Source organism: Diabrotica virgifera, chromosome 5 (genome assembly GCF_917563875.1).
Source record: "Diabrotica virgifera virgifera chromosome 5, PGI_DIABVI_V3a".
Taxonomy (NCBI): domain Eukaryota; kingdom Metazoa; phylum Arthropoda; class Insecta; order Coleoptera; family Chrysomelidae; genus Diabrotica; species Diabrotica virgifera.
The window spans coordinates 114,511,944-114,539,574 of NC_065447.1; the positions used below are offsets into that span (position 1 = coordinate 114,511,944).

General features: G+C 32.1%; 1 protein-coding gene across 1 annotated transcript in view; it reads right to left on the reverse strand.

Annotated features, from left to right (window-relative positions):
• LOC126885102 (dynein axonemal heavy chain 12) overlaps positions 1–27,631 on the reverse strand; it is a 660,248-nt gene that overhangs the window by 268,779 nt on the left and 363,838 nt on the right. The window contains exon 20 of the mRNA XM_050651529.1: positions 3,251–3,498. Within this exon, the coding sequence (XP_050507486.1) occupies positions 3,251–3,498 (248 nt within the window). The remainder of the gene's footprint in view (positions 1–3,250; positions 3,499–27,631) is intronic.

Genomic DNA, 27,631 nt, shown 5'->3' on the forward strand with positions numbered 1-27,631 from the left:
AACTAAAAAACTCGACCGAATTACCTCGAGAAACTCATAAGCTAATAAAATATTTTTGAATTTTTTGTTCACCATGATCCAATGATGAGTTCTGATGTCCACCGCAAAATTCATTATATTTTGAGGTGTCTTCAAAAATTTGCCACCGTTGGCTTATTTTTCAATATTTTTCCTTGAGTTTTTTCTTGAATAATGTATGAATTGTACTAAATATGCCTATTTAATATAAAAATAAAATAATTCTACCGTACGTTCAAAAAAATGTGCTTAGAATATTGATTTCAACCCCTACGGCCCCCTCTTAAGCATAGCTATGACACGATTTTGATAGGAAACCCATGCTAGAAATATCTACAGTTGAGTCCGCGAGTCTTTACCCATGCGTCATCATTTAAAGCATACGAAATAAGTCGGAAATCTAATTCACGCAACAACAACTGACAGAAAGTGGCTACTGTTCCGATTACGGGTTTTATTATAAAATTTGACGTTATCAAATATATAGCTTAATAAATTATTTTATTATTATTGATTAATAACTAAATAAACAATTTATAAAAAAATTCAATAACATAAATTTTATTTTTGTTATTTTATTCACTTTGACGGAAATCTAAACACAGTCATTTCTTTACCGTGTGAATGACGTTAGCTTTGTATGTGTTAAATATTAATTGCCAAAATATAATTATTTACCTTAAAATTTCAAAGCCCAATATAAAATTAGTTGTGAAAACAACTGTTTGTGTAATATAAAGAAACTTCAAAACGCAAAAATTCCACAAAAACCGCAAAAAATTGACTGACAGACACAAAATTAAACAAAGCAGAAACGTCAAACAAATTGTGCTTAAAATATGAAAACATACCTAATCGTCTTTTTTGTACCTCTCTGTTTTCAATGCACTGACTCTAGATGGTTCATAAAAATAACATGTGTTTTTACTTAATAACAAACGTCAGCAAGTCATATCATGAGTTTCATGCGTGGAAGAGAATGATGTTAGATACAAAGTATGTGTTTTATCTCGCCAGGTGTTAATGACGCACGGGTAAAGACTCGCGGACTCAACTGTATCTATGTATAAAATTTAATAAAAACAATGTTTCATCCGGCAACCAGATGGGTACAAATCGACCTATAGTCAGATCTTAAGGCGGGTTCTCACTTGTCAGTTTCGCTGACAAAAAGTATTTTTGCTGAAAGTATGAATGTACTGATCATTTAAAATGAAAATGTGTTCTCATGTTCATTATTTATTCAGTATCGCTGAATCAGTTAGACTGCGTCAGCGAAACTGACAAGTGAGAACTCGCCTTTAGACTATTTAGGACGTGCAATATCTGTGCAGGATGATATACTGTTAGGAGGTCATAGGTCATCAAGGTACAGTGCATAACTCAATAATAGAAAAAAAATGGACATACAATAAGTGTGCTCTAAGCTATCGATGTAGAGACATAGACGAGGATTACTGTGTTCGGAGTTTGTGCTTAACCTATTCGCTGCCGATCACGCGCCAGCACTTGATGTGGTTACTTCAGTTAGGCGCTGTTCACGCGCCAGCGAGTAGTACGGTTACTTCAGTTAGGTGTCGTTCAACAAACTGGCTCCCAGCCGTCCTCTATCCTTCCATCCTCCACATCTTCCATTCTCTTCGATCGGCAACGAATGGGTTAAATAATTATATTTTAAAATTCGTAAGAATTTTTTAGTCTCAGCATCCGTTATGGTTTGTAAATTTTAGAAGCCTTGGAGGTGTAACCAGAGAAGGTTCCATTGTTTTCAATCTGGTAGGATGTAGAGCAACATTTGTAAATGTTGTTTTGTGTGCTATTAGATTGAAAACGTAGTCTCTTGCTAGCAGTTGCCGCTAGGGCATCCATGCCATTTCGTTCGTTGCAAATCGTGACTGCACGCCGGAGTTTGTCCTGGTTGAGTCAGAGAGAGTAGCATATGTGCCTCTTGATGAGAGACTAATAAGTTTTGAAACCGGTAGAGGGTCTTGCAGCACTCTCTGATTGAACTAGAATATGATGCGGCTGTAGTTTCGTGTTGCAACGAAATTGAAACTGGTTATGCATTTTTGATTTACATGTTGTTCTGAAGCTATTTTCTTGTGGCATTTTTACAATTCTAATATTTATAATGGGAAATAAGCCACAATATTATTAAAAAATGATTTTTAGTAACGTTTCGACGCCCAAATCGGGGGCCGTTGTCAAAATACAAAATACTACTAACATAAACAAAAATGTTGTTGCTTAGTAAAAAATTCTTCTAATAATGTATTTAATAAATATCATTTGCAATATCATTTTAAAGTCTTCTACTTTAAAATGTATCATTTGTATCTGAATTGCCGATATAAATGAGTCAAATTAAATACATTATTAGAAGAATTTTTTTACTAAGCAACAACATTTTTGTTTATGTTAGTCGTATTTTGTATTTTGACAACGGCCCCCGATTTGGGCGTCGAAACGTTAATAGAAATCATTTTTTAATAAAATTGTGGCTTATTTCCCATTTAGGGTATTGCATTTAGATTTTCACTTCGGAAAAAATCAAACAAGATAAAACTTTTTGTAATTTCATTAAGAAATGTTTAATAAACAACATATCAAAAAGTTCTACTCGAGAAGTGGGTGCTTCATTTTTTATTAAACAAATGAACAGCGAAGTTAGATGTTTTTTTAAATAACTCCGAAAATATAATTTTTAGAAAAAAACTGACTGAGAAACTGAGAATGGGTGAAGGTAGAACTGTAAAGAGGGTATGGAAAGCGGCATCCGACAACAAACGAAGAAGAGGCAGGCCAGCAAGAACGTGGAACGTAGGTATTGGAAAGGCTTGCGTAAAAAGGAATATTGGGTGGAGAGAAGCAGAAAGACTAGCTACTGACCGAAAGGCATAGAGACGTCTGATTTCTCCACTTACCTCGACACCGTAAGGTACAAGAGGACGGCTTAAGTAAGTAAGTAAGTACTTTATTGCCATGAAAAATTTAACAATTTTATAGACAAAGATTAGAAGAGTCATAAAGAAAAACAATAACAAATACAATTTAATAAAATTGTGTATTCAGATACGCATAACCGTACTCTACTTGAATATTTATAGTTTTTTTATGATCTATTTAACACACTACGCAGCTATTTTGTCGATGGGCGATACTGGCTATCTTGACTTCGGCTCTTTTGACTTATTCCCATAAAAAATAATATAGAAAATAATGCAAATCTTACCAGTAATGCACTCCCACATTTCATTGAGAGAATTCGACAAATTTTTGACAAATGTTCTAAAGCATAGTCGAAAAGCACAATGTCCATTTTACTTTTATGTGTGGCATTGTATTCAATTAGACAATTGACTGATAGTTCTCTTAATGCTTCTGCGTCGATAACTTCTTCATAGCGTTTGTCTTCATCAGAATCCTGATCAAAGTATGTTCCAAAGAGAAGACGTTTTAATGCTTCACGAGTGACAACACCTACAAATTATATAAATAAATAAGTTAAAAATAGCCTAAGTTATTAAAAAAAAACTTGTCCTTAAATATAATATGTGTTGCAAAAGAAGTGTGGGAAAGAATTAGGCTGTAATTTAAAGGATATTGAACTCATCTAAGCCCAAGTACAGCAAAAAAAGTAAAAAAAAATAAAGATTTTAAAATATATAATGAAGAATATTACTTTCTAGCTATCAAAAATATAGCGAAAGATAACAAAAATATTTTTTACGTTTAACCCTTATCCGGCCAAGGTGGGTCCAATGGGCCCGAGATCCCAATTATATTATCATAAACTGATAAAAAAATTGTATTGAATTTTATGCATCACTGAATTTGTTTAGAAGTATGTTTCCTTCAACATAGTCATGAGCTATTTAAAATATTCATTATTATCTTTGAAATTATTGCGTCGAAAGAATTTTGTCACGTAAAGGGGCCGTTGGACCCTATTTTTATTTGTACCTAAAGTCTAAATCTTTGTTACAGAAGTTAATCAGGCAGTCAGGTAATGTTTTTGTGGATTATCTAAACGACATTTATGATTTCCAAAAATCCAATACCTATAAGTCTAAACGTGCAGCAAACAATGTAAACATCTCTATGATGTGAACATCAAAGATATGCTTACAATAGGTGTTATATCTATTCTAAATGAATTTGAAAAACTGATAATCATTGTTGGAATGCAATAGGTAGGTACCTATACCGTAAAATGGGGTGTAGTTGACCGTTTTTCAACTTCAACTAAAGATATTTTCTAGATAACAAAATAAAATGTATCATCAACAACGGGTGTTTTAAAAAACCACACTTAGAAAAAATAAATTGCTTCTTTGGTCAACTTCACCCCGAACGGAGTGAAGTTGACTGTCTATGGTTTTACTTAATAAAAATGATTTTTAGTTAACTGGAGTGAAAATAAACACAGTAAAATGATTTTAAATTATAATAAACATTTTGATCAACTTTTTATTACATAAAGAAAGTTACTTCTTTAAAATTATATGCAGACAAGTCCAAAACAAAACACAGTTCGCCTCTTTGGCAAATTTTTGGCGCATTTAATACTTTTTTATGTTACTTACAGGAACATTGTCTTCGTCAAGAATATCAGGCCATATAAATTTTCCCAATTTTGAGAGATTTAGGAAATTAACATTAGTTTCATCATCTTTAATAGGTAGCTGAAATTTGTCCTACAAAATGTTTAATATTCTTCTTATTTTGATATTCCATTACAACCCATGAATTTGCTTCTATATTATTAATGTGAAAGTATTCTGTTTCCTCAGCAATATTACTTTGAATAACTGCAAGTTCATGGTCTTCGTATTTTAATGCTTATACACCCTCTAGTCCATTAAAATGTTACATTTTTTAGGCCGTACCTTGCATTTCTTAGAGGAGTCAATTTTATTTCTTTAATGTGTAGGGGGGATCAGTAGAAGCTTAAATTCAAGTTTTTGGGGTCGCCTTCCTTGTCCCCCGGTCGCCATCTTGGAAATTGGGTGCAAAGGGGTTTCGCGCTATATCTCGTAAACTACCAACCCAACGAAAAATCTAATGAAACATAAAATGTAGCAAATTAAATTTTACACAATTTTGTTTCTATTACTTTTTATCGTCAAGTGACCAACAAAAAAGATATAACCAAAAATATGTAAATTTTTTTTAACAAGTTTTCTTTTGGATGTTATGCCTTTTTTTCAGTTCATTTTAAAATAAAATAACATTATAGCAATTTTGTAGAGGATTTTTCAGCGAACAATTTCCACTATAAAGTTGTTTAATTCTATTTATTTATATAGGTTTTACAGCGCTCCAACCTTGACCAGATTTTCGAATGCTCATAGGGATACAATAAAAACAAAAGTTAGGCTTACTTTTCTATCTATATATATTTTTTATTCATGCAATTTATTATGATTTTAACATTCCTATGCTATTATTAATCTGTTTTTGACCTTTCTTCCCACTATAAAACTTATAACTCTAAGCATATATAGAAAAGGCCGAAGAAGTTGTTTGAGGACAAATTCGCCGCTTCAGAAGAAGAATGACGCAACCGCAAAATTCAAAATTCTTAAGCAGAGCAAAAAAACGATTTTTGATATCAAAATCATAAAGTATGATAAAGATTAGCCATTCACCACACCGTGGTCAGGATCTCGAGATATAAGCGTTTTTTGGGATGTGCCGCTTGTATATGAAGTAACATAACTTTTTTTATATTATATATTTTGACTTAAAATTTTCCAAAAAACTTCTTCATGAACTATATTTTATTGTTGTGTTGGTTAAAATTATAAACTAAAAAGTTTGTCACTCAACTTTTTTAAGTAAATATGAAACTAACGAAATATGATGACAAAATGTTAATAAATTAACAACTCCTTTTTTAGTGTGTTTAAACATTTTGGACAAATTTCATTGTTATCTACGTACTTCAAAGATGACACAGTAAAATTTTTAAAAGGAAATATTTACAGCGACCAAAGATACAGCGAGGTAAATTTGAAAAATCATCAAAATTGATTTTTGGCATTTTTGTATAAAATTTATTTTTTTAACATGTTCCACCAACTCTAGATAAAAATAAACTTCATATTCGGATTCAGCGACCTCTAAAACATAAAAATAGACCAAAATTGATCATTCACCTTAAATTTGATTTTCGTGGTTGGCATAACGGTTAATGCCGCTCGTCTAATATATAGATAGAAAAGCATTATTTTTCTACGAGAATTCGAGAATCTGGTCAAGTGTGGAGCGCTGTAAAACCTAGACAATAAATAAAATTAAACAACTTTACAGTGAAAATTGTTTATTGAAAAATCCTCTACAAAATCGCTATGATGTTTTTTTATTGTGAAATGAACGTAAAAAAAGTTATACCCTCCAAAAAGAAATTTCTTACAAAATTTTCTCTTATTTTTGTTTATAACTTTTTTGTTGGTCACTTTACGATAAAAAGTAATAAATATAAAATTGTAGAAAATTTAATTATCTTCATTTTATGTGAAATTAAATTTTCTGTAGGGTAGCTAGTTTAGGAGATACAGCGCGAAAGCCCTTTGCACCCCTTTTTCCAAGATGGCGGCCGGGGACAAGGGCCTCAACCCCAAAAACTTGAACGTAAGCTTCTAATGAACCCCCCTACACATTAAAAAAATAAAATTGACTCCTCTAAGAAATGCACACTAAATGTAACATTTCAATTGACTACTCGGCATTTTACAAGTTTATTGTCGATAAGTAGGTAATTATCTTTAAAAATATTTTACGCATCAGCTCCCGTCCGCGTTTCAAACTACGAAACAACAAAGCAGCGTCGATTGAATGTAGGTCCTGAAAGTTTTTTGACCTGATAGACATCTTCACCCCGGCGGTCAACTTCGCCCCAATTTTAAGCGAAAAGTGCATAAGAAGATTGTAACGAAACTTAAAAATTCATTCAAAATTAGTAACTAGCATTTTTATCTACAGTTAATGATTCGTTGAAATATTACCAACAGTTGCCAATAATATTTTTAGTATAATGATTTTTATAATAAAGTTTAAGAATATTCATTTTCTTACAAATTAAGTTAATAATTTCGAAGCCGCCTTTTTGGTATATACAAGAAAAAAACTCTTAATTTTTATATAAAATATGTTCAACATATAGTCCATTAAAATGTTACATTTACGTTACATTTCTTAGAGGAGTCAATTTTATTTTTTTTAATGTGTAGGGGGGTTCAGTAAAAGCTTAAGTTCAAGTTTTTGGGGTCGCCACCCTTGTCCCCCGGCCGCCATATTGGAAAAAGTGGTGCAAAGGGTTTTCGCGCTGTATCTTCTAAACTAGCAATCCTACAGAAAATTTAATTACACGTAAAATGTAGCAAATTAAATTTTCTACAATTTTATATCTATTACTTTTTATCGTCAAGTGACCAACAAAAAGTTATAAATAAAAATATGAGAAAATTTTGTAAGAAGTTTCCTTTTGGAGGTTATAACTTTTTTTCCGTTCATTTCACAATAAAATAACATCATAGCGACTTTTCTATCTATTAGTCGAGCGGCAGCAATCTTTATGCCGACCACGAAAATCAAATTTAAGGTGAATGACCAATTTTGGTCTATTTTTATGTTTTCGAAGTCGCTGAATCCGAATATGAAGTTTATTTTTATCTAGATTTGGTGAAACATGTTCAAAAATCAAATTTTATAAAAAATGCCGAAAATCAATTTTGATAATTTTTCAAAGGCTATAGCGGCTAAATATGTTTTCGATAAATGATATCAAATTATGCCCTCATGCAAATTTTTAGCTTCCCAGAGGTCCTAAAACGTCTTAAATCGAAAAAAGAAAAATTTTTAGGTTTTATTTTTTTTGAGGGCAATTTTACTTTAAAAAATCTGAAAAAATTCAATAGGTTGTATCTTTCGAATATAAAACAACCTAATTTTTTTCAGATTTTTCTAATGGAAAATAAGCCCAGGAAAATTTTTTGAAATTTTCAAAAAAATTTTAGGTTATGATAATATGATTTGGCCAAGTTTTTAATAGTAGTTTTTGAGTACTTTTTGCCGTTCTTTTAAATGGCAGAGGCAGAATTTTTAATATCTGAGCGGAAAGATCAAAAAAATCGAAAAAACCGTTTTTGGCTGTCTCGAGATGCATCTCGGGACAGCCAATTTTAGGATTTAGGATCCTGACTATATAAACTGAAAAATAGCTAAAATTGTGAATTTTGTCATAAAATTTGGTATGTGGGGTTATAATAATATTTGGAACAACTTTTCCAAATAACTTTTATCGATATCTGTAACGCGAAGCAAATCGAATCGCATATCGAAAATTCACCCCGTTTGTGGATTCGCAGTAGGCCGCGTTTAAAATTTAAAGTTCAGTTGACTATTTTAAAAATTGTGAACCATCACCCTGTATGACTGTGCAAAATTTCAAAGCTGTATATATTTTTATAGCCGAAACATAGGGGTGTCTTCATCTTAAATGCGACACACTGTATCTTATTAATTTGATAATTTATTGCAACTAATATAGTCGTATTTTTTATAGATTCAAAATATACAATCAAAGTACTGACTAATTCACTAATTTTATCATAAAAAGTTCAAATTGATTGCATTGAAGTATTGAATCAATTATTAATATTAATAATTAATGTGTATTAATAATGTGTATATAATTATGTGTAATAATATAATATAATATAATATACAGAGTGAGTTTTATGTATGGAAACCCTCAATTATCTCCGAAATGGCTTGCACGATTTTTATGGATTGTGGTGGGTTGGGGTTTTCTAATGTGGCCGATATTATAGTAATACTTACATTGTTGTCAGATCTTCCGTTTTTCTGAAAATTTAATTAACTTTGTTATTTCAAATGGAACACCCTGTATATTTTTTGCGTTTTGAAGTCCTTAAGAAATACTGATTATTTTCCTTGTTTTATTCCCTCTACCTAAAGGCCATAATTTCGGAGTTATTGCTACATTTATTTAAAAAAACTTTTTAAACAAATTATAAAAATCAATTTTTTCGGCCTGTGTAGACATTATTATACGTTCTTTGGACCATTGGGACTATTGGGAACACAAAAGTTCTCTTGTAATTTTTCTCTAAAGTTAATCGTTTTAGAGTTATAAATAATTTAAAACTGAAAAGAAATCGAATAATGACGATTTTCAAGGTTCAAAAACAAAAATAAAAAACATTATTTTTGAAACTGCGGAGTACCCAAACCCTTTTTCCAGGGGCTCGCTATAAAATTTTTTGGCACGTTTTATTCTAAAACATTGCTTTTTAATAAATGTTAATGAAGTGCATATGAGAGGACGGGCCATCGGGCTGCATTAACAACTAAAAAACAATATTTTAGAATGAAACAAGCTCAAATTACTTATTGGTAACTGATAAAATAAGGCTTTAGCTTGAATTTCTATACTTGGCAGTTTCAAAAATAATATTTTTGATTTGTGTTTATTAACTTTGAAAATCGTAATTATTCGATTTCTTTTCAGTTTTAAATTATTCATAACTCTAAAACGATTAACTTTAGAGAAAAATTACAAGAGAACTTTTTTGTTCCCAATGGTCCAAAGAACGTAAAATAATGTCAACGCAGGCAGAAAAAATTGATTTTTATAATTTGTTTAAAAAGTTTTTTTAAATAAATGTAGCAATAACTCCGAAATTATGGCCTTTAAGTATAGGGAATAAAACATGTAAAATAATCAGTATCTCTTAAGGACTTCAAAACGCAAAAAATATACAGGGTGTTCCATTTGAAATAACAAAGTTAATTAGTTTTTCAGAAAAACGGAAGATCTGACAACAATGTAAGTATTACTATAATATCGGCCACATTAGAAAACCCCAACCCACCACAATCCATAAAAATCGTGCAAGCCATTTAGGAGATAATTGAGGGTTTCCATACATAAAACTCACTCTGTATATTATAATATTATAATATTATTACACATAATTATAATATACACATTATTAATACACATTAATTATTAATATTAATAATTGGTTCAATACTTAAATGCAATAAATTTGAACTTTTTATGATACAATTAGTGAATTAGTCAGTACTTTGATTGTATATTTTGAATCTATAAAAAATACGACTATATTAGTTGCAATAAATTATCAAATTGATAAGATACAGTGTGTCGCATTTAAGATAAAGGCACTCCTATGTTTCGGCTATAAAAATATATACAGATTTGAAATTTTGCACAGTTATACAGGGAGATGGTTCACAATTTTTAAAATAGTCAACTGAACTAAATTTTAAACGCGGCCTACAGCGAATCCACAAACGGGGTGAATTTTCGATATGCGATTCGATTTGCTTCGCGTTACAGATATCGATAAAAGTTATTTGGAAAAGTTGTTCCAAATATTATTATAACCCCACATACCAAATTTTATGACAAAATTCACAATTTTAGTTCTTTTTCAGTTGTTATAGTCAGGATTCTAAATCCTAAAATTGGCTGTCACGAGATGCATCTCGAGACAGCCAAAAACGGTTTTTTCGATTTTTTTTTTGGTTTTTGCGCTCAGATATTAAAAATTCTGCCTTTGGCATTTAAAATAACGGCAAAAGTACTCACTAGTAATACCACTAGAGGTCAAATTAATTCCGGAAATTTTTTTGAGATCATGAATATTTTGAAAATTTCCCGAGTCGCAGACGAGGGAAATTTTCTAAAAATATTCATGATCAAAAAAAAAATTTCCGAATATTAATTTGACTTCGCGTGGTATTCGGTAAGAAAATTCCACACCAAATTTGCATTTGAAAATCCAAAGCTGCATGAACAGATTAATAGCGCGCCATAGCTTTGTCAGCAATTATTTAGGCTTTCAAATTCGTAATTTCTACTCATTGTAGTTGCATGGGAATACCATTTCAAGATAGAAAATAGTATATTCTTCAATTTTACATAAGTTTTGAGTAACTACAAGTGATAGAAAATTATTTTTTGGCGTTTTATTTTAAATTATGTAAACAAATAAAAACCAGTCTGTCAAAAATGTTCTGTTATTGTAAACGTCAAAAAATTTCCACTATATTTCGCTGTTGGGTAACCCACGAGCAAAAAATTTCCGATAAAATACCTCCGTTGCCATGGTGATCTGTCAAAATAACGTATTTTGATTGGTTCAAAATTACAGGTGTGGAATTTTCAAAAAAATACTATTTAAAAGTTGACCAAATGATATTATCACAACCTAAAATTTTTTTGAAAATTTCAAAAATTTTTCCTGGGCTCATTTTTTATTACAAAAATTTGAAAAAAATTAGGTTGTTTTGTATTCAAAAGATACAACCTCTTGAATTTTTTCAGATTTTTTAAAGTAAAATTGCGCTTACAAAAAAATAAAACCTAAAAATTCTTCTTTTCTCGATTTAAGACGTTTTAGAAACTCTGGGAAGCTAAAAATTTACATTAGGGCATAATTTTATATCCTTTATCGAAAACATAAGTAGCGGGGCTGATCGGTGCGGGGGCATTTTTGACCATCTTATCCCGCTATTTTATCTCGCTGTATCTTTGGTCGCTCTAAACATTTCCTTTTGAAAATTTTACTGTTTAATCTCTGAAGTATGTAGATAACAATGTGATTTGTCCTAAATATTTAAACATATTAAGAAGGGAGTTGTTAGTTTTTAAACATTTTGTCATCATATTTCGTTAGTTTCATGTTTACTTAAAAAAGTTGAGTGAGAAACTTTTTAGTTTATAATTTTAACCAACACAACAATAAAATATAATTCATGAAGTTTTTTGGAAAATTTTAAGTCAAAATATACAATAGGAAAAAAGTTATGTTACTTTATAAACAAGCGGCACACCCCAAAAAACGCTTATATCTCGAGATCCTGACCACGGTGTGGTGAATGGCTAATTCTGATCATACTTTATGATTTTGAAAACAAAAATTCGTTTTTTGCTCTTCTTAAGAATTTTGAAATATGCGGTTGCGTCATTCTTCTTCTGAAATAGCGAATTTGCCCTCAAACAACTTCTTGGGCCGTTTCTATATATGCTTCGGGTTATAAGTTTTATAGTGGGGAGAAAGGTCAAAAACAGATTAATAGTAGCATGGGAATGTTAAAATCATAATAAATTGTATGAATAAAAAATATATATAAATAGAAAAGTAAGCCTAACTTTTGTTTTTATTGTATCCCTATGAGCATTCGAGAATCTGGTCAAGTTTGGAGCGCTGTAACACCTATATAAATTAATAGAATTAAACAAATTTATAGTGGAAATTGTTCGCTAAAAAACCCTCTACAAAATTGCTATATGTGATTTTATTTTAAAATGAACTGAAAAAAAGTTATACAGTCGAATCCGCTTATTAGAATACCTGTTAAAGAAATATCCCGGTTTAAGAAATATAAATTTGAGGACCCGAAACGTTTCTAGTATCCACGAGTGATCGGTTATTAGAATATTCCAGTTTTAGGAATATTTTTGCTTGGCATGAAGGCTATTCCAATAAGCGGGTTTGACTGTAACCTCCAAAAGGAATCTTGTTAAAAACTTTTTACATATTTTTGTTTATATCTTTTTTGTTGGTCACTTGACGAAAAAAGTAATAGAAATGAAATTGTAGACAATTTAATTTGCTACATTTTATGTTTAATTTGATTTTCCGTAGGGTTGGTAGTTTACGAGATATAGCGCGAAACCCCTTTGCATACCATTTTTAAGATGGCGGCCGGGGACAAGGGTGGCGACTCCAAAAACTTGAACTTAAACTTCTACTGATCCCCCCTACACATTAAAGAAATAAAATTGACTCCTCTAACAAATGCAAGGTACGGCTTAAAAAATGTAACATTTTAATGGAGTAATACATTTACAATGAACAGAATGAGCATAAAATTTACTAACATTAATAACCAAAAAAAATTAGCATGTTGGAATCATTTTCGAACTTTTCAGTCAAATTCACCCCAGCGGTCAACTACACCCCATTTTACGGTACATATTTTGCAATTAATATTGCATCTGCTATCAGTTGTTTGATATCGATGTTAGTGTCGACAACTAAGCTCCAAAAATTATATTGAATTACAGTGAAAGTAGATAGTGCAATAAAGAAAAATAAATGACTAATCTATGGTTTTTTTTATTTTTATTGTTTTTTTTAACCTAATATTTAATAATAATTTAGTTTGTCATATCAATTTGCTATTCTAGTGGGGAATAAGCTAATCTTGTGGCTTAGTCCCAAATAAAATATTAAAGTTATATGACAAAGTGTTAATTTGTAAAAGTAAAATAATAATATTCTTCTGACTTATGCGTTTTATTCATGTTGTAATGATTGTTTTTGTCGGTACTTTATACATAAGCTGCTAATTACAATAATGCCGGACATTCATAGGCGTAACCAGGATGATCCTAAGGGGGGGGTTACAACTACTGTAAGGTCTCTGAGGGCTATGGTGTTAAGCGTATAGAGCTCAAAATACATCCCAATGGGGGGGGGTTATAACCCCCAAACCCCCCCTGCTTACGCCTATGCGGACATTTGTCCGTGCTGGACAGGCAAGTAATGAGATGCAACTTGAAAGATCTCCTTCGGCCTTCTTTGCTCCGGCCGTTCGTTGGCTTGCATATTTTTAGAAGTCACGAAAGGTGTAACCAGATGATTAGTTCTGGTAAAGTTTTATTTTTAATATTGTTTATATTAAAAATAAAAATTTTGGTTAGTCTATGGCAGATGCCGCCACGGCATCCATGTCATGATAATTTTCGTTTGTGGATCGAGGCTGACGACTGAAATTTTAGTAGTTCAGAGATAATTAAATATGTGCTCTCTGAAGAAACTCTAACAAGAGTTGAAACTAGTTAGAGCACTTTCGGCACTCTCTGAATTAACTAAAGTAAGACTGCTCTTGTTTCGATTCACAACGAAATGATTATTTATTTTTTTTTTTATTATTTCTACTCCTATTCTGAGTATTGGGAACTAATTTTAATTGAAATTTTACCGTGCTGGACAGGCGAGTAGTGAGATGCAACTTGATAGATCTCCCTCAGCCTTCTTTGCTCCGGCGATTCGTTGGCTTGCAAATTTTTAGAAACCACGAATGGTGTAACCAGAATATTAGTTCTGATAAAGTTTTATTTTTAATATTGTTAATATTAAAAGTAAAATTTTCGTTAATCATGGGAGACTTTAATGCCAAAGTAGGCACCATACGGCAACATACCAAATAGAGGAATATATGGGCTAGGAATAACGAATGAAACTGGGGAACGGTTACCATTAACATATACCCTGGAGGAAAATCAACCAGAAACATACAGTAAAGGATGTATACAGGGCCGGATTAAGGCACGGGCCAACTGGGCCGCGGCCCAGGGCGGCAAAATTTTGGGGCGGCGGATTTGAGAAAAAAAAAGTGTAATTATTTTTGATTGATTATAAAGCTTTATTATCGATTATCAAGACCAGTGAACCTGAGCATTAAATATTAAAAAACTATTTTATTGTTTATTATTTATTTATAACGCGACACTCTGCGCGGTGTAATGTGTCGCAGTACACTACGCTACGCCACTCTATCCAAGTGAGTCGAAGGGGCGAGGCGGCAGTCTGTATCGTACGCTACGCACGGGAAATTTAGTTGTGGGATCGTAGTAGTTGCTAGCATTGGCTGATGGCAGGCGTCTTGTCGCCTTGCCGCTTCCCTCCCCCCACCAACTCCATCACCGCCACGCGCCATTGTCATTCGGTTGTCTGGTCTCAACTCCACGTACTGCAGTCTGTCTAACTGTTTAGGTTTAACGTTTTTGTAATTTGTTTTGAGCGGAGTAACATTTTGAAATTGTAACTTGTGAGGTAAGAAACATGTTTCATGGCAGCCCTTTGGGGAGATGTACTTCAAAAATTTAATTCAGTCAGTGAAAAGATCCAGGCTGAAAATATGACCGTGGACAGCGTTGTAATCCTGTACAACTCACTCACAGAGTATGTGATGAACATGAAAGACATGTTTACCCACTATAAGAAAGAGGGCGAAAAAAAACTGCAAATTGCGCAAGGTGAAATGAGACAGAACGATGAGCCAGAACTTCCACAAGAGACGCAGCCGCAGGTGCAGCAAGATTTTGATCGCCCAAAAAGAAAGGCGAAAAGAAAGAGGTTCTTTGATGAATCTTCAGAAGAAGATGAAGAAAGAACTTATGATGAGGATGATGACATTAGGGGAAATTGTCTTCAACAAAGTTATGACATCATCGTGGAAACACTTCAGTTTCAGTTAGACAAAAGGATCTCTGTGTACACAGACTTCGTTGCAAAGTTTTCATTTCTAACAAAATTAAAGACTCTAACTACCGAAGAAATTACTGCTAACGCGACGTCTTTGCAGAAAATCTATATTGAAGACATTGAAGAGTCAGAGTTTATATGCGAGTGCATCCATCTGAAAGGACTTCTGATCCGAGGAAACTACAAAGAAGCCGAAAAAGACTTTTCACTATCAAACTTGTACAGATTTTTGATAGAAAAAAATCTACAGGACTTGTTTCCCAACGTGGCTATTGGTTTGAAAATGTTTTTGACAACTCCTGCTACAAACTGTTCTGCTGAGAGATCGTTTTCGACCTTGAAAAGAGTAAAAAACTATCTGCGTTCAACAGTGACTCAAGAACGACTCGTCAGCCTGGCTGTTTTAGCCATAGAACATGAACTGAAAACAAAACTCGATTTCAGTGCAGTTGTTGATGATTTTTCCAATGCACGTGCAAGAAAGAAGAAGTTTTAAGTTATATTTACTTTAACAAAGCTAATTTAGTGAGTAAGTTATTTGTTTGGATATGTGATTTGTATGCTCTGAACAGTTATATTTCGATGTTGTATATATTTGTTATTATCCTATATTCAATACAGAAATTATCATTTATTTTGCAGTCTTACTCTGTACACCTTTTACTAATTTTAGCCCCTTCCTAACTGTCCTGTTTTTGCCCATAAATCGACAGCAATGACCGATTATGGCTCAAAGCCTGCGGGCACATTCACAGGTGAGCCGTCGCCGAGTAACGAAGCCGAATTTTCACTTCACTCCAAATCAATCATTCTCAGCCAAAATAGTCATAAAACTATAAAAGAATTGTTGAGTTTGGGAATTACGAGCTGCATGATGTTTCACAAAATAATATCAACAACGATTTTATTTACTATTATTGTAATCTTAAGTAATGGAATATCACGGTTGTAGAAAATGGTTTCGTAATTAACGGAGTTTTGTCAAATAGTTTATTTTAATTAATAAAACGCAATTTTAGGACATAGTTTCTTGTTTTCATCATGAGAGGTACTAAAACCATTACAATATCAAGAGACAGTTGAGCGCTGGAAAATGTCCCAAAATGCGTTATTTTGCCTTTAAATTTCAATTTTTTTCGGGGGGGGGGCCCCGGACCCCCTGTAACAAAAATAAGAAAACTTCTGTTGGAGTGAAAGTAAAAAGAAAGATATACTCCAACAGAAGTAAGGAAAAAAAAGAAGAAAAGAAAAGACTAAGGTAACTAGTTGGGGCCTCTTATGAAAATAAAAATGAAGGGGCTTCAGCGGTTGAGCCGAAGTAGGAAAAATAAAAAATACTACTTTGCAGTAGTACTGAAGAAAGGGGAATTAGAAGGGATAATAAGTAGACGTGGGAAGAGACAGAGGCAAACTGAATAGAGTTGGCTAGCTATAGATGCAAGAGAGCAACTTGACACTCAAGGATGGATACGGCTCGTTTGCATGCCTGTCGAAGAACAGTAGCTCTATGTAGATAGTAATAATGACTAAAATATGAAATAATAAAATAAGAATAATGTACAGAAGAGGAATGAAGATGAATAATTTCTAAAGACGAACAAGATAAATAAATCTAACCAATCATGGGCGCCATGAAAATGATCTTCGACCATTCTCCCAGGTATCTTATACTGCTGTCAGATATTAAATATATCAAACCTGTAATAATGAACATAAAGGAATAATAAAAATAAATGATATACAAAATAAATAAACATATTTATTAAAAATAACTACCAGATTTTTAACAATCTCTGAGTTAAGCAAGTTCATATTATGCTGTGACTCTAAAATGACATAAGTTATACAAGAAGATATATATATTTTAAAGATAACAACAATAATGTTATCTGTTACAAACTTAAATATAAGTACCTCTTACTAACATATAGGGTACAAAATTACATAAGTCTTCTACCAAATGGTTATAGTACGCCTGCTACGTACAACTAAAGGAAACCGACGAAGATGAAAATAATACAAATAAATAGGCCCAAGCCTCACTAAGAGAAAATACAATACTGAATAAAGCAAAATTAAATATACAAATGAATAAACGTTATAGAAGTGAAGTTAAGAAAAATACCGACAAAATGACCTAAATTAACCGAGCAAATGCAATGAAATAAAGTAACGACGAAGTAACCGAACAAACGAAATAAAGCGAATAAATACAATATTTGGGAAACAAGCAAGTAATGTTACAAAATAAATTTACCCGAATTACATAAACCAATATCAAAGCAATAATAAAGTATTAAAAACCTAATTTTCTCTAGGCTTATTCCTGTGCACAAGAAGTTACCGTAGATACAAAGTTTGGGAACCAAATAATCTAATATACAAATACATATGTCAAAAAAAAACAGAGGTAACCTAAATCTGGAAAAAAAACATAGTGTATTTAACAGATAGTCTGAAATATAAAAAAAACCAATAGTTACTAAAACTCCTCACTAAATGTTCCCAAACGAGGTTGCGGTTGCATCCTAGAAAGTGAGCATCACTATGATGCACCTCCATGCCCCCCCCCCGTAGGCCCAGGTGGCAGGACGAAAAGGAGCTGGAATGTCCCCCAAAAAGCTTGTTCCCAAAACATACTCCCAGTTTGACTTGGCGGTAGCTGCAATAAGGTCAAGGTGGCTTCCCTAGGTAGTCAAGGTGGGTACGACATCACATGAGGGTTAGTTTTCTTCCAAATGGCTAAAAACATATACTTCGTTTGATTTCTCATATAAACCGGTAAACAAAAGTAAAGAGAAGAAGACATAATCGAGGAAAACTTTTTAGAAGCAATAACATAAAAAAAACAACCATTAAAAATGGAACAAAAACTAATCTCAGGTAACCTTGAACTATTTTGAGTTTGAAAACATGAACAAATAATGGCATTGCATTTGAAATAGGAATATAAAATATGACTTATCTGAAATAACATGAGATTAAGATAGTAATAGCCATCTACATACATTTTATATACCTTAATGAAATGGTATTGAACCAGACAAAGATAGTTACATGACAATTTATAGATATATTGGACATGAAAATTTATAGATATATTGGATGTTCAATCGGTTTAAAACGTACAGAGAAATGGTAATTATTTCCAATATTAATTTGAGGACTTCAAAAATGTTTGGTTATGTAAAACCAAAAACCCCATTAATATAAAGATCGATATAAAGATAATATAAAGATCGAAATAATCTACATCCTTCACCTAAGGGACTGGCTAAGAACATTTAACAATGAACCAACTATTTCATATATTCAAGGTTAACTAAAAAACATTAGTAGAAAAAACGATTTACCGGTTAATTTTTTATTCCTCTTCCACTGATGGTACTCCCATCCTTACTCCAGGAAACCCGTACTCCAGGAAACAAGTGGTGGTAACTTTTTACTATACTTCCAAACTTAGTTGAAATAAAAATTAATTTCGAAGAAATTAACCGCCATTTACGGTACTAACCACCAACACCAACCTGTCAACCTCGCAGCCACCGGCCAAGTGCCTCTCATTCCTCCCACAGTCAGCGAGGAAAACGTCAAACTCTCACGGAACACGAATTAAACGACAAGGAACGGTTCAACAACTATGTTCCGTACAGTGTGACGTCACATGAGAAGTCCTTTACGATAAATTAAAGAATTTAAATGGGAGGTCAAGAGAAAATAATTATTTTTTTAAAAATAATTACAGCGCTAAAAATGATAATATAACGGGTGGACCGTTACAATCCCCTCCTACTCGGGAAAAAAATTTTTTAACCAAAAAAAATTTTTTTTTTTTTAAACTTCAAAATATTAACAACTAAATTTACAATAGTCTAACAATCCACGTTGATTCGCAAGATTACTTCTAAATATAAACTAATGGTCAAGGAAAAATAAATCAATACATGACTCAAACTCATACTAAAATGTTACTATGTTACTCTCTGCTACCAAATATTAACATATATTGCTCAAAAGTCAAAACAAAACTAAATATTGTACTTAAGTTCATAATAATAACTGAGTGTCGAATTGGGCACTAAAACCAAAATTGAACTATCCATGGACATCAGATTTATAAAGGGTATATCCAAGAACGGAACAACCAGGAAAAGGTGTGAGCCAATTCGAACCATATCAAAAGTAAATGTACCAAAGTGAATAAAAAAAATCAGTAACTAAAATAGGTAAAGAATTTAACACTTTATCCAAAACTGAACTAACAATGGACACCAGATTCATAATAGTATATCCAGAGAAGAACAATCAGGAAGATTTATGGAACAATTCTCACTAATGTCAAATAATACCAATAATAAACATACCAAAGGAATCCAAAACTCAATAACCAAAATAAATGTGGAATCGGACACTTAATCCAAAGTCGAACTATCAGTGGACACCAGATTCATAAAAGGCATATCCAAAGAAGAACGACCAGGCAAATTTATGGACCAATTCACACCAATACTAAACCACATAACAGATCAGGTCTACGTACACCCACATCCGGTAATACGAACCTATCCAACTAAATACACAAAATAAATGAAGAATCGGACACTTATCCAGAATCGGACTATCAATGGACACCAGATTTATATAGGAGTATATCCAAAGAAGAACGATCAGGCAAATTTATGGACCAATTCTTACTAATACTAAATAAACTAAATTATTGGATCCAATGGTAACTAATACTGAACAAAATAAATAAATTAGGTCTACATACACCCTCATCCGGTAATATGAACCTATCTGAACTAAGTAATCCAAAATAAGTCAGAAAAAAATTACTAACAGACTAAGTAACAGAGATGTAACCAAACTAAATCAAAGGTAAGATAAATACCTAAAGTGTATTGACTAAAGTATTCTAGAAAATACATAACTTAATTCATGCTGGTATTCGCGAACTATAGCATGTTGCTACAACAGATGTATGAGAATAACCAGACACAGATAAGGTACTAATATAAGAATAAGTAAGAAAGAAAACAGAATGAATAGTGAACTTACAAGGTCTATGGCACTATGATAAATAATAGGAAGAAAAAAAAAAAAAAAAAAAAAAATATGATAAGTGATAGGGAAAAAAATTGACGAGAACGAGCACAATTTTAAATAAAACTGCAAATTCATGCGTTCTCACATACGTACATAGAATTATTCAGGAAATATTCCAGAATCTGAATAACAAACTAATGCCTACGAAAAGAAGTGGGAATCTATTCAAATGAACAACTCATCTGTCTAAACACTCCAAATACTGACTTAACGAACCTACTATGTATAGGGATGGCCTAAGCATTGATTTATAAACAAGTGCGCAAGATATTTATCCATGTTTACTCATCAACTCAAAGTACAAACATACTATGAAGCAAAAGGCCTAATATGAACTAAATACTTCCCTATTAAATTGTAAAAAAACTGAAATAAGTAAACTGATTACAGAAAAATGTTTAGGAAATGTAATGATGAAAAGACATCTGCCTACTCTGCCATGAGGACATAGATTACGAAACCGGACAGCAGTGATCAGTTGCTGAATTTCGAACCCACGTATTCACCAACTTTGAGCATCAACAGACTAAGTAGTTTCTAAGAAGAAATATGAAAGACTCAAGAATTCATACATACTTACATCAAAATTCCAAACTAATTCCAGAATCATACTGTGTAGGATAGAAGGATATAAATTATTATAAAGTGTTTAAGATATTGGAGACAAATAATGTTAATAGAGTAACCCAATAACAAATTAAAAACCACATCTTTCCAATATGGCAAATTCAATAATAAGATATAAATACGATCAAAAAAAAAATTAGTAAGTAATCAAATATTCCAAATAATATAACACATAACCTGAGATAAGTAGTGCATAACATACAGTTCCATAATAATATCCATATTAAACAAGAGTACCTACTTGTATGAGCTTACCTGTCCAAATAAGTATATAAATATATAATAATTCAACAACCCTTCTAACTTAAGGGGTTAGGTGTGCAAAAACTAAACAAAAATACAAGTGAAGTTCTGATTAATTGTATAATCCTACTGACAGGATTAGCAATTAATAACATTGACTCATAATAATAATTACAATGCACCATGCCTAATACAAAAAAAAAGTTAAACTCATACATAAAGTACTACATAATAATTAAATTAATAAGTAATAAATTAAAAGTCATCAACAACAAAGCCAAAGATGAAATCAAGCAATGTATGTAGGTACCTGCATTATCCGATGACAAAAAAAATATCAGACTAAAATTTCTAACCATCCTAAAGATTGAGCTAAGCTAAAGACAAACAGAAGAAGAGATTAGCTTGAACAACACTGTTAAGGTAATCTTCTTCTGAAGACTGTTCTATAACTTAGTAGGAAAATAGTATCAATGTTTCCTAACTAATAAAGAATTTATATTTAAATCTCAACCTAAAGTATCTGATTTCTATGAGCATTATATTATGGTACCCACATTGATATAATATTATTATCAACAATAATAAAACTAGAAACTGAGATGGATAATGGAACTACTTTACTATACAATAATTATAATTGTTATATTTAACACTACCAATTAAAGAAAAATAGTTTGGATGACCATCTGTAACCATCCGAACCATGCGAATTCAACGTATCATGTATAGAAACTAATGTCTGGACTGATATTGCTTTGTGGTGTGTGCCTGTCTTACCAAACAACCCAAATATCAAAAATAACAAATATAAAATATAATCTAAAGTTTGTAAGACAAAGATACATATGGAGAAAATATTAGCGACACACCAACAAATCAAAATGCCAGCAAAATATATAAATAATCAAATCAATAGCGTAAATAAAATACCTAAATACTGAAAATGATTTCTAGTTATGTATAAAATATAACCATACTAGAAAAAAATGTATGCATATATTCAACGATTAATTGTACGCGCAAACGTACTACCATTGGTAGAAGGAATAAAAATTTAACTAATAGAACATAATGTCAGTTATGTATACTCAATCTAAATACATAAATAAGTTTCCAATAAAAATACAAAATCCAAACTAACATATGAGCTGTACCACTAAAACTAAAAATGAGGTATCGAAATAAACTAATCAAAACCAAAAGCAGCATAAGTCTACCTGTTTAGTATTCGTAAAGTTTTAAAGACCAAAAATAAATCAGAAGTAACATGTATACAAAGATATCAAAAAGTTAATAAAACAGAAAATTCCAATAAAAGAAAATTGAACTAAAAGAACTACTGTCTTAGAACCATAAACGGTTGGCCCCACGTTGGGCGCCAGTGTAACAAAAATAAGAAAACTTCTGTTGGAGTGAAAGTAAAAAGAAAGATATACTCCAACAGAAGTAAGGAAAAAAAAGAAGAAAAGAAAAGACTAAGGTAACTAGTTGGGGCCTCTTATGAAAATAAAAATGAAGGGGCTTCAGCGGTTGAGCCGAAGTAGGAAAAATAAAAAATACTACTTTGCAGTAGTACTGAAGAAAGGGGAATTAGAAGGGATAATAAGTAGACGTGGGAAGAGACAGAGGCAAACTGAATAGAGTTGGCTAGCTATAGATGCAAGAGAGCAACTTGACACTCAAGGATGGATACGGCTCGTTTGCATGCCTGTCGAAGAACAGTAGCTCTATGTAGATAGTAATAATGACTAAAATATGAAATAATAAAATAAGAATAATGTACAGAAGAGGAATGAAGATGAATAATTTCTAAAGACGAACAAGATAAATAAATCTAACCAATCATGGGCGCCATGAAAATGATCTTCGATCATTCTCCCAGGTATCTTATACTGCTGTCAGATATTAAATATATCAAACCTGTAATAATGAACATAAAGGAATAATAAAAATAAATGATATACAAAATAAATAAACATATTTATTAAAAATAACTACCAGATTTTTAACAATCTCTGAGTTAAGCAAGTTCATATTATGCTGTGACTCTAAAATGACATAAGTTATACAAGAAGATATATATATTTTAAAGATAACAACAATAATGTTATCTGTTACAAACTTAAATATAAGTACCTCTTACTAACATATAGGGTACAAAATTACATAAGTCTTCTACCAAATGGTTATAGTACGCCTGCTACGTACAACTAAAGGAAACCGACGAAGATGAAAATAATACAAATAAATAGGCCCAAGCCTCACTAAGAGAAAATACAATACTGAATAAAGCAAAATTAAATATACAAATGAATAAACGTTATAGAAGTGAAGTTAAGAAAAATACCGACAAAATGACCTAAATTAACCGAGCAAATGCAATGAAATAAAGTAACGACGAAGTAACCGAACAAACGAAATAAAGCGAATAAATACAATATTTGGGAAACAAGCAAGTAATGTTACAAAATAAATTTACCCGAATTACATAAACCAATATCAAAGCAATAATAAAGTATTAAAAACCTAATTTTCTCTAGGCTTATTCCTGTGCACAAGAAGTTACCGTAGATACAAAGTTTGGGAACCAAATAATCTAATATACAAATACATATGTCAAAAAAAACAGAGGTAACCTAAATCTGGAAAAAAAAACATAGTGTATTTAACAGATAGTCTGAAATATAAAAAAAACCAATAGTTACTAAAACTCCTCACTAAATGTTCCCAAACGAGGTTGCGGTTGCATCCTAGAAAGTGAGCATCACTATGATGCACCTCCATGCCCCCCCCGTAGGCCCAGGTGGCAGGACGAAAAGGAGCTGGAATGTCCCCCAAAAAGCTTGTTCCCAAAACATACTCCCAGTTTGACTTGGCGGTAGCTGCAATAAGGTCAAGGTGGCTTCCCTAGGTAGTCAAGGTGGGTACGACATCACATGAGGGTTAGTTTTCTTCCAAATGGCTAAAAACATATACTTCGTTTGATTTCTCATATAAACCGGTAAACAAAAGTAAAGAGAAGAAGACATAATCGAGGAAAACTTTTTAGAAGCAATAACATAAAAAAAACAACCATTAAAAATGGAACAAAAACTAATCTCAGGTAACCTTGAACTATTTTGAGTTTGAAAACATGAACAAATAATGGCATTGCATTTGAAATAGGAATATAAAATATGACTTATCTGAAATAACATGAGATTAAGATAGTAATAGCCATCTACATACATTTTATATACCTTAATGAAATGGTATTGAACCAGACAAAGATAGTTACATGACAATTTATAGATATATTGGACATGAAAATTTATAGATATATTGGATGTTCAATCGGTTTAAAACGTACAGAGAAATGGTAATTATTTCCAATATTAATTTGAGGACTTCAAAAATGTTTGGTTATGTAAAACCAAAAACCCCATTAATATAAAGATCGATATAAAGATAATATAAAGATCGAAATAATCTACATCCTTCACCTAAGGGACTGGCTAAGAACATTTAACAATGAACCAACTATTTCATATATTCAAGGTTAACTAAAAAACATTAGTAGAAAAAACGATTTACCGGTTAATTTTTTATTCCTCTTCCACTGATGGTACTCCCATCCTTACTCCAGGAAACCCGTACTCCAGGAAACAAGTGGTGGTAACTTTTTACTATACTTCCAAACTTAGTTGAAATAAAAATTAATTTCGAAGAAATTAACCGCCATTTACGGTACTAACCACCAACACCAACCTGTCAACCTCGCAGCCACCGGCCAAGTGCCTCTCATTCCTCCCACAGTCAGCGAGGAAAACGTCAAACTCTCACGGAACACGAATTAAACGACAAGGAACGGTTCAACAACTATGTTCCGTACAGTGTGACGTCACATGAGAAGTCCTTTACGATAAATTAAAGAATTTAAATGGGAGGTCAAGAGAAAATAATTATTTTTTTAAAAATAATTACAGCGCTAAAAATGATAATATAACGGGTGGACCGTTACACCCCCCCCCCCCCGGTGCTGCACCCCCGCTAGGGCGGCAGGCAGACCTCTGGCCCATGGGCGGCAAAAGTGTTAATCCGGCCCTGGATGTATATGTACTGAATAGATTCAGTCTCGGAAGTAAGAGCAAAAATAGTTATCAATAAAAAATTAGAAAGAAACAAATTAATTTTGTAAAGAAGAACCCCAACAACTAAAGAACTTATACAAAACAGTACCAATTACCAGAAACATCTTGAGAAAAAATCAATACAATAATTAAAAGAAAAGATAAGAACGAGTATAATCACTGCGATCAAAAAAACCCATACGACTCATAAACCGAAAAATAATAAATTAAAGATAGAAACACAAAAGATGATAAAGGACAGAAGTTGCATAGATTGAAATTCACTAGAATAAGGAACTTGATAAGGCAATAAGGACCAGAATAAGACAAGAGATCAGGGTCAACACTACCGAAAAATTTGAAAATATTATAGAGAAAATTAAGAGTATGAAAGTTTTAAAAATTCTGAATAGCAAAGGCCGACAAGACGTATATCAGATATAGTCTGTTCGCTAAACTCAGACGCAACTGGCTACATATTTTAGTCGATTATTTTTTTTGTTTTTTGCCAATTTTGCAAAAAGTGGCGAAATTACTAACTATTTATTAGTGATTATTAACTATTTGGTAATTATTTTTTGCCAATTTTACTAAAATTGACAAAATTACCGACTAAAATATCTAAAAAGTTGCGTATGAGTTTAGCGAACAGAGAAAGATAAAAATGGAATCATTATAAATGACAAAAACCAGAAAGTAGGCATGGTTGAAGATTACTATACAGAATTATACTCCTCCAGTGTAGCAAAACCTAAAACCTACGATATGGAACGAAGAATACTAAATGTAAGGATCTGAAACACTACCAGAAATTACTAACGAGGAAATTATAACTGCCTTAAAACAGATGAAAAATGGAAAAACCCCTGGAGACGGCGGAATAAAAAAGGAGATGATTAGAGCTAGAGGTCAAACAATTTTGAAGTGTCTCTATTCCAACCTCTTGTGAAAATGCGCAGGTACTTTTAATACACAAGAAGGGAGACAAACACAAACTCGAAAATTACAGACCAATAAGCCTGTTGCCACATCCGTACAAAAAGTACCAAAATAATTACTAACAGACTATCAAATAAATTCGATAGTTGCCAGCCTGTTGGACAAGCGGGATTCCGCAAAGGTTATAGTACCATAGAACACCTACAGACAATAAGGACACTTATCGAAAAGTGTAACGAATACAATGAATCTCTTCATTTGGTATTTGTGGATTACAATAAGGCATACTCCTCAAATACATACAACATAATGCAACTATGCAAATAAATGTATCATAAGGTCTAACAACAAGCAAAATAAGAACGGAGAGAGGAGTTAGATAGGGAGACACTATCTCACCAAAATAATTTACTCTTCCATTAGAAGATATGTGTGCAAGAGGTTAAATTGAGAACAACGTGAAATTAAGATCTATGGCGGATTTTTAAGTCATCTCAGATTTGCCGACGACATATTAGTCATAAAAACAATACAAAAGAACTAATCTACATGCTAAAAGAGCTTAAACAAGAATATGAAAAGGTCAGTTTAAAAATGAACTTTAATCTAACAAAAGTGATGACAAATTATCAAGATATCACAATCGACTTAGATGTAAGTGATATCAAAAGTGTTAAAGAGTATATATACCTAATTAGGTCATACGATCAAACTAGGTCAAACAATCAAACGGCAGAAATAACTAGAAGAATCCGGATGACTTGGGCAGCAGTAAGAAGACTCAGTGATGTGTTGAAAAACAAAAAGCTACTAATAAATATATTCAACAGTTGTATTATACCAGTTATGACTTATGGAATGGAGACCGTGACACTTACAGAGTTGTCAGCCAATATATTGAGAACGACACAGAGGGCGATCTAGGGCAGGGACAGAGGGCGAAGCTAGAATCTCGGGATGCCTAAAAGAAATCGTGAAATACTGAAAGCAAAGTCAAAATATATAAAACAACAATAAGACCTCCTATAACATATGCGACAGAAACAAAACCAGACACAAATAGAACGTTACAAATGATGAGAACAGTTAAAATGAGAACACTAAGAAGTATACAAGGCAAAACTAACGTGACAGAATAATAAGTGAAGACATCAAACAAAACTGTGGAATACAGGACATAGGAAGGTGGGTCAGACAGAGACGAAAATATTGGAACAAACATATATAAAGAGAAAGAAGATTAGCAGACTC